Raw genomic sequence first — 9,445 nt, 5'->3', positions numbered from 1 at the left:
TTTTCAATCTGAGGATATATTTAATGAGAGATGTATATATATCAGAGTATACTCACTGAAAGTTTACTTTAATTCTGTTTTAGGTATTAACGTATTCTTGATTGATGTGAACAAGAGACATGCCGTCTTTATGACGTTTTGAGTAGTTGATAGGCTATAAACTCAATTAATCAACTTTCTCAGCTTGTCTACTGCAACTTCTCTTCAGAATCTCCCAAAAGTACAGTGTCATCAGCAAAAAGCAACTGTGACAACTCACACCTGAGCAGTGTAGGGTGTGGTGCGTAGGTGTCCTGTGCAGGTGTACTGTGCAGGCTGTGCTGTGCAGGCTGTGCTGTGCAGGCTGTGCTGTGCAGACTGTGCTGTGCAGGCTGTGCTGTGCAGGTTGTGCTGTGCAGGCTGTGCTGTGCAGGCTGTGCTGTGCAGGCTGTGCTGTGCAGGTTGTGCTGTGCAGGCTGTGCTGGGCAGACTATGCTGTGCAAGCTGTGTTGTGCAGGCTGCGCTGTGCAGGCTGTGCTGTGCAGACTGTGCTGTGCAGACTGTGCTGTGCAGGCTGTGCTGTGCAGAATGTGCTGTGCAGGCTGTGCTGTGCAGACTTTGCTGTGCAGGCTGTGCTGTGCAGGCTGTGCTGTGCAGACTGTGCTGTGGAGGCTGTGCTGTGCAGGCTGTGCTGTGCAGGCTGTGCTGTGCAGGCTGCGCTGTGCAGGCTGTGCTGTGCAGACTGTACTGTGCAGGCTGTGCTGTACAGGCTGTGCTGTTCAGGCTGTGCTGTGCAGACTGTGCTGTGCAGACTTTGCTGTACAGACTGTGCTGTGCAGGCTGTGCTGTGCAGACTGTGCTGTGCAGGCTGTGCTGTTCAGGCTGTGCTGTGCAGGCTGTGCAGGTGAAATGACTCTTTGTCCTTTCATATTTTAATTCCTACTGTTACCATTGCTGACGTACCATTCCTGCTCTTATGAGTACTGATATTACCATTACTACTGCTACCATTCCTGCTGTTACCATTCCTACTGTTACGAGTCCTGCTGTTACTATTTCTGTTATTATCATTCCTACTGTTACCATTCTTATTGTGTCTCACTGCCTGTGGTAATGCTGAGTGACAGTGACAGTGTACCAGGACAGTGACGGGTTTACCAGGGAAATGTAGGGAGGACCTTATGCTGGGCCTGGGGCATTAGGACAGTCCTGTATGTGCCAAAGCAGTGACGGGGTACCAGGGCAGTGACGTATGTAGCTAGACAATGCTGTAGGAGTAACAGTGAGAGTGAACGACTAAGAGACCGGTTCCATCTGCCTGCTGTAGACTAGTTTTTTGAGCGGCTGTCTGGCCCACTTGTGGACCCGGCGTGGCCACACTGAATGTAGCTTCTGTGGACAGTGTCAGTTGTGTCCCAGAATAGTAAGTGTGACCTCGGTGGACAGTGTCAATTGTAGTCCAGAGTAACAGGTATAACTTGATGATGAGTAAGATTCATGAGTAGCACTTGGGTCTCTTCATTTATGAAATGTTCACCTGCGCAGCAGGCGACTTCAGTTGAATACAGAGGCTACTTTTATCCTGGAGACAGTGTAATAAGTGGAGAGGCCGTAAAATGACATGCAGCCTACAAGAGGCTTTATGAAGGTACTCGCTATAAGGCCTCGTGTAGATGAAACATCGTACTACTGTGTCTTTTTATCACTTGTCGGCTACGTCATACTTCATCTAAGTGGAGAGGTAACTTTTAAAGTGTTCAGTCCCATGGCCAGTGGACAGTGAGAGTTGTGGCCATGAGTGGCAGGTGTGGCCTCTGTGGACAGAGTCAGATGTAGTACTCGTGAACCTAAATAAAATCCTGAATCTACTTAATATCGTAAAAGAGAGCTTAAAGCTTCATAAACACATAAAAATTCTAAAAGCAATTATCAACTTTTATAAACACTTTCACGTGACATGTTTATATATTTTCCTAGTTTAATATTACTTCCTAAGGTTTTAAAGTACTTCTCTGGAAAAGAAAATATTTACCTGGTTTAGTCCAGGAAACCTTTCTCCCACTTGATTTGTGTTTGTTTTTCATTTTTTCCTATACGTTAAAGAGTTGTGCAGTTGTTGAATTTAAGGGCTAATACGTCTTGTGCCGCAGAAGTGTGAATTGTTGATGAGTTTAAGGGCTACGAAAGTTTGCGCTGTAGAAGCACAGTATATCCCCATTAACCTTAGCCCATAATATGGAAGTGAGTGCTTTTATCGAGCCCAATTGACTTTGGTTGTTTTCCCGCAGGTGAAAGTGTGGTTCCAAAACCGACGAATGAAACACAAGAGGCAGGCGATGACTAAGAGTGACGAGAGTGACAAGAAGCGAGACGGAGACCAGCGTTCCGGAGTGGACGACGCCGCCAACAACAACACCAAGTCGGTGCCATCTTCGCCTGACAGCATGTGTTCGTCTGATGTCAAAAAAGAGGAGAGCAACGACAGCTTGCCGTTGCCTAGTGCCAGTGCCGGCTCTGGAGGTCCGCCCACCTCCGGGGTGCCACGGGGTGCCTGTTCCACAGTCTCCCCTCTGGATCCGAGCAAGGTCAAGTGTGAGGACGGAGCGAGCCTCAGGTATCCGGGTCCGCTGGGTTTCACCGGGGACGGCATCGGTATGAAAGACGGGGGTTCACAGGACACTGCTCCCCTCAATACCCCTCCCATACCCCGTGCCACACCACCCCTCACCCCAGCCACGCCCACTGCCTCTCCCGCCCACCTGACTGGTGCACGGGGAGTGCCCGGCTCTCCATCAATCACCACCCCGCCCATTACCTCTTCCAGGGCAGCCTCGCTAACAGCTACCACCACCACTACGGGCGCCGCTTCCACCACCAGCTCCATCACCCTACATGGGTTCGGTGGGAGCGGCGGTGGCCGCGGGGCAGCAGGGAGAGGTTCCACTTTTTCCTCCTACTGTACCGGGGCTGGTTCTGGGCCAGGTACTGGCACCGGCTCCGATAATAAGGGTCGTGGGGTGTCCGGGTCATACCCAGGGGCGTACCGAGGCTCTTGGGTGGATCAGTATAGAGGCATGGGTCGCGCCACGCCCCCGCAGTTCATGCCTACCAACAACAGCCGCGCCTCTAACACCCATGGGTATGACTACACTTGTGCCCAGCAACACCAACAACAACAGCAACAACAACGGGGGCAGCATATGTACAACGGAGGGTATGGTATGGACGGCTACAGCTACAACCGTCACTACTACAACAACAACATGATGTGCGGTGACGGATACTCGGGCTACAACTACATGTACAGTAGCGGCGGCATGTATGCATGTAGCGGACAGGGTGAAGCTGCCGCTCACCAGTATTACGACTCTTACGGTATGTGTGGCGCCGCGACCGGCTACGAACACACTGAGAAAGGCACCGCGATGAACACAATGGCTGCAAATAATCCGGCCAACATGGCCAACATGGCCAATATGACTCAGGGCGGCGGCTACTACAACAGTGCCAATGGAGCCACGGCGGGGAACGAACCAGTGGCTTACCAGGACCAACAATACCACCACCAGCAGCACGAACACGACCTTAACTTCACTTTTAACTTTTTTGAACAAAGTGGCGGTGGTGGCGGGGGCGGCGGTAGCGCAGGTGGCGGTGGCGGTGGCGGCGGTACTAGCGGCAGCACAGCGCCAAGTGAAAACAGCAATTCCTCCGACTTCAATTTCCTGACGAACTTGGCCAATGACTTCGCGCCGGAGTACTATCAGCTGAGCTGAGCCCCAGCGAAGCCGGGTTAACACTCGTGAAGCCACACATAAGCACACACAGACACACACACACACACACTCACACACACACACACACACACACACACACACACACACACACACACACACACACACACACACACACACACACACACACACACACACACATACACATACACACACACATGCAGAAACTGACGTGATACTCAGTGTCTGGACACTTGATTCCTGGTGTAAATTGGCTCCAGCTCCTCATGTGAAAGTGAGGATGGTCGTGAGTGGGCTTCCCTTCCCTTTTAGTATGTAGCAATAAGGATCGTTTCTTCCTTCCCACCAGTGCGCGGCCCCAGGATGTCATTATCATTCTCGGGAATCACTACCAGTGTTAAGACTCTACTGTGTGTCACTGTCTGTGGCAATGCCGGGTGTGTCAAGACAGTGCCAGATATACCAGGACAGTGCCTGGTGTGAAACAATGACAATGAAAGCCCAAGTTCCGTCGCTCCAGTATTAACTATGGTCCGGAGTAGCAGGTGTGACCTCTGTAGACGGAGTGCACTTGGCAGCCCCAAAATTTTACAAATGTAAAGCGTGGCACCGAGTTACTAGGTCCAGAGTGTAATATGTGGCATAGTATGTTGGTGTTGTTTTGTGTCATGCCGGAAGTGGCCCAGAAGAGTTAGGAAACCAAGTGATGCTCAGTGACTGGAAGCCAGGTAGCGCCATGCACAACTGCACCACCCAGCATGGAGCTTAGATTTTGAAAAGTTGGAAAAAAGGCATATACAGTAAATGGAGACCTTTATTAGCACGCAGTGCCACTAACATGAGCCTTTATTTGACAATGCTCGTGTAGGTGAATCGTCGAACTAATAAATGTCTCCTTTTGCCGTATGCCTTTTAATCGCTTGTCGGCTACGCTATACTTCAGCTTCTTGAAACGTTCCCTGCACGACGTTTATGTCAGACCAGCAAAAGCTAGTGAAACGTGGGCCATGGCTAGTGAAACGAGGCCAGGTATGGTGATGTGTGAGCCAAAAGCCAGGATATAGAACTGTTGTCGCCAGTCATTCCAGATGACCCCTCCCAATAAGCCCCAGACTCCCGTAGATGTCTCCCACTTCTATCCTCTCTTCATTCCCCTCCCCTCACCCTCCACCCTCGTGCCGTGATAGTTACGTGTAGTCCACCTAACTCCCTCTCCCATAGTGATAAGCTTCGGTCTGACCTTATCGTGACCACAGGTCACTGGTGATAACGGGAAACGTGTCCGGTTTTGTTGTCAAAGTTTTCAGCAATAATTTATACATTTCCTCTATGTTTTCCCTCTGAGATGAAATTAGCTGCATCTCTGCAGGTGAAGGTGGGAGATCAGTCGGTAAGTCGCGGTATCTTCCTTACTCTGTAATGTGTGCAACATTTGTGTGCTGGTGATGTGTGATTGCATGCTTGTGACGTGAGTTTGTGTGTAAAAACGTGCATCAGTTTGTATCTGTTGGAGATTAGGAAGTTGCCATCGAAAGATAAGAGAGAGAGAAAGCAAATGCTACGTTTCCGCAGAAGTTAGAAGAGCTATAGTTGCAAGATTAAGATAGACAATGACAAACGATTCAGAATTGTAGCCATTATTAAATATTTCTGGCAGTGACTATTCGAGGCTCGGAACTATCGTACTTTCAGTACTATTTCTGTTGCTTTATAATAAGGAAAATATTCACAAGAGGAAGTATTATTATTATTATTATTATTATTATTATTATTATTATTATTATTATTATTATTATTATTATTATTATTTTTATTATTATTATTATTATTATTATTATTATTATTATTATTATTATTATTATTATTATTATTATTATTATTATTATTATTATTATTATTATTATTATTATTATTATTATTATTATTATTAATTGCTCATGTTTTGTTCCATGTAATTAGAAGTATATAAGATAATTGACGACCGAGGAGCTGAACATATATACGTGACAATGTAATCAGCTTCGAGCTGACGGTGATTTAGAAGAGATGGAAATTACTAGTGAAATATTTTGATGGAGCGTTGCATAGCTATGTATCACTGACAATTATTATTGACACTTGGTATCTGTTTCACTCCAGAGAGAACTCTTCCTAGAACGAAAGTACAATTTTGTTTTACCACTAGCGTCTTCCTACCAGATTTCAGTGGTACAAAGGATTGCTGGCACCATCCTTCGTTCCGGAAGGATTGTGCCAATAAGTGTACCTAGGTACTAAGCAATATTAAGAGAGAATTGCTTGGTAGATTGTATATATACTTAAAACTTAATGGTAGTCTTGTGGAACTTTTCTTTTTACCAGATAGGTACCCATTTTTCTGAAGACCCTTTTTAAATGCCTTTAGAGTCCTCCTGACTCACCGTAAGAGCATTTAGAACACTTTAAATAAATTTTCGATATTCAAGTACTTTTGGATATTAAAGAAATGGTTCTTGAATATCTGCGAAGTTTACGAAAGTCTCCGGTTACCAAAGATCCTCACTAGTTTCTGGAAGCTTAAAGTTACTAAGGATCTTCATAGTTTCCAAAGGCTTCCAGTAACAAAAGAATGGCCCAGGTGCCCCCAAAGACCTTTCCAGTTCCTGTAGAAATTGTTTTGATCCAAGGCGACCTTTTTCAGTTCAAACAAAACATCGCAAGACTTCTAAATTCTACCTGATACATTATGAACGTTGTAGATTTTTGAAGAATTTTCTAGGCACCTTACATGCAAGTCTTTCCGCTTCCTTCCCTAATTCACGAAACATTTCGTAGCCCATGGGGAAAACCGGTTTCTACCAACTGCTCGATAAGAACCGGTTCCATCCCACTGCTGGAACGAAACTGATTTCTTTCCTCTGTTCCAAGAAAATAAGTTTCTGCCCGTTACTCGAGAGGAGCCGGTTTCCTACGACTTTTCGATGGGAAACAGGTTTCTTTCCGCTGGTCGATGAAAACTGGTCTCTCTTCCCGCTGCTCGAGGGAAACCAGTTTCTTCCCGTCGCCGCCTCACCCGCCTGCTGCTGTCTCCGACCAGAAATCTTTTCAAAGTCTTCCTTTTTCTCTCTTCATTTCAAAGTTGGAGCGAGAGGCAAAAATTCAACCCAGGAATTCTGATTTAGGGATTCGAAAATTCTGTAACAGTCTGGCCTCAATATTTTCTTATCACTTCAATGGCTTATCTTTTTTTGTTTTAGTGTTTTTTTAGAAATCCGTTAATTGAAATTTTATTATTTTAAAATGTATATACGACAGCTATTCCGCATTCAGAATTTTTTATTTTGTCTGGAAGAGATTTCTGAGAGGAGTTAAACAAGGACAAATAAAAGACATTTTGTTTGTGTCTGTTTGATAGCTTGTTTGTACGTCCACATTCAGAATTTTTTTTATTTTTAATTGATCGATATATATGTATTTATAAATATACGTATATATATATATATATATATATATATATATATATATATATATATATATATATATATATATATATATATATATATATATATATACAGAGAGAGAGAGAGAGAGAGAGAGAGAGAAATCTGACTGCACAATGCACAATTCGATGGGCTCTTGGTTCAAGGAATTGGAGTTAACTTTCCATTCCCTTGATTAACCTTGATCACCTCCTATTGAGCAAGTGCTGTATGACCCTTGCTAAATTTGCGGTTTCCTATGACTATTATAATAGACTATAATAATCATAATAATAATAATAATAATAATAATAATAATAATAATAATAATAATAATAATAATAATAATAATATAATAATAAATTACATAGTTTTCAAGTTAGACATGGAACATATAGGAAACATCATAAAGAGCACCATTGGCAACAACATAGGAAACACCATAGGGATCAGCATAAGGAGCACCATAGGAAATATCATGGGAAGCATCAGAGAGATCATCATAGCGTGTTCATCAGAATGTGTATCATAATTTATATCATGGGGAACATTATATTGAACATCAGAGACAACATCACGAGGAACATCATAGGGATCATCATAGAGAACATCTTAGGGATCATCATAGGGATCATCATAGAGAACATCTTAGGGATCATCATAGGGAGCATCATAGAGAACATCTTAGGGATCATCATAGAGAGCATCATAGAGAGCATCTTAGGGATCATCATAGAGAGCATCAAAGAGAACATCATTGGGAGCATCATAGAAAATATCATAGGTTACATAATAAGGAACATTATAGGGAACATCATAAGGAACACTCAGAGATCATATATATATATATATATATATATATATATATATATATATATATATATATATATATATATATATATATATATATATATATATATATATATATATATATATTTATATATAATATATGCAATAAGATCACAGTAAACAGGTGATTTTAAAATATGCAAAACAACCACTGTGAAAGAGTAGTGAAATTCCAAGCGCTTTCATGACGGCTCACATTGACAATGTGAGTAGTCAAGAAAGCGCTTGGAATTTCACTACTCTTTCACACTGGTTGTTTTGCTTATATATATATATATATATATATATATATATATATATATATATATATATATATATATATATATATATATATATATATATATATATATATATATATATATATATATATATATATATATATATATATATCAACAATATCAACTTACAGAGACGATATTAATTATTTTGTGATGCCAGTATCTTTCTTGGCAGCTGACACAACACTGATCAAGACCTTGGAAGTAGGGCATATTGAATCATTAAAGTAATATAAAAGTGTATGATAACTTCGTAAAACAGTGAGATAATTATCACAAAAAAATGCTAAGCAATGGTGATCCTGGCGTTTAGTTCTGTCTAGAAGTGGTAAAGTGAAGGTATCCGTAGAAGAGACGGGAAGGATAAATGAGACTTATTCATGAGCTGTATGGAAGAGACGTGAGTAACAAGTAGTGAAAGACTTGTTTAACAGCTAGTGAATGAGATGCGTAAAAACTAGTGAAGGGCGAGAGCAAAGCTAGTAAACGATGTCAGTAACAACTAGTGAATGACTGTATACAACAATTACTGAAGTGAATAATATGTGTCAAACCTGGTGGATAGTGTGTATGTGTGCGTGTGTGTATGTGTGTGTGTGTGTGTGTATGTATGTGTGTGTGTGTACTCACCTATTTGTACTCACCTATTTGTGGTTGCAGGGGTCGAGTCCTAGCTCCTGGCCCCGCCTCTTCACCGGTTGCTACTAGACCCTCTCTCTCCCCGCTCCATGAGCTTTATCAAACCTCGTCTTAAAACTGTGTATGGTTCATGCCTCCACTACGTCATTTTCTAGGCTATTCCACTGCCTTACAACTCTATGACTGAAGAAATACTTCCTACTATCTCTCTGACTCATTTGTGTCTTCAACTTCCAATTGTGGCCTCTTGTTTCTGTGTCCCCTCCCTGGAACATCCGTGTGTATGTGTGTGTGTGTGTGTGTGTGTGTGTGTGTGTGTGTGTGTGTGTGTGTGTGTGTGTGTGTGTGTGTGTCTGTCTGTCTGTCTGTCTGTCTGTCTGTGCATCTGTGTGTGTAGAAACAAGCAAACGCGACGTGTATCTAAACGAGAAAATGTTTGTGTGAATATAAGTGCAAAACTGAACTAGAATGTGACATTTAAATGTAA

The 9,445-nt window shown here is 42.8% G+C and overlaps 1 protein-coding gene across 1 annotated transcript in view; it reads left to right on the top strand.

The window, feature by feature from the left end:
• pb (homeobox proposcipedia) overlaps positions 1-5,397 on the top strand; it is a 93,272-nt gene extending 87,875 nt beyond the window's left edge. Inside the window, exon 5 of the mRNA XM_053780130.2 lies at positions 2,268-5,397. Within this exon, the coding sequence (XP_053636105.1) occupies positions 2,268-3,755 (1,488 nt within the window). The 3' untranslated portion in view covers positions 3,756-5,397. The remainder of the gene's footprint in view (positions 1-2,267) is intronic.
• The last annotated feature ends 4,048 nt before the right edge of the window (positions 5,398-9,445 follow it).

This window comes from Cherax quadricarinatus, chromosome 36 (assembly GCF_038502225.1).
Source record: "Cherax quadricarinatus isolate ZL_2023a chromosome 36, ASM3850222v1, whole genome shotgun sequence".
NCBI classification, from domain to species: domain Eukaryota; kingdom Metazoa; phylum Arthropoda; class Malacostraca; order Decapoda; family Parastacidae; genus Cherax; species Cherax quadricarinatus.
This window is presented reverse-complemented; position numbering and strand designations above follow the sequence as displayed.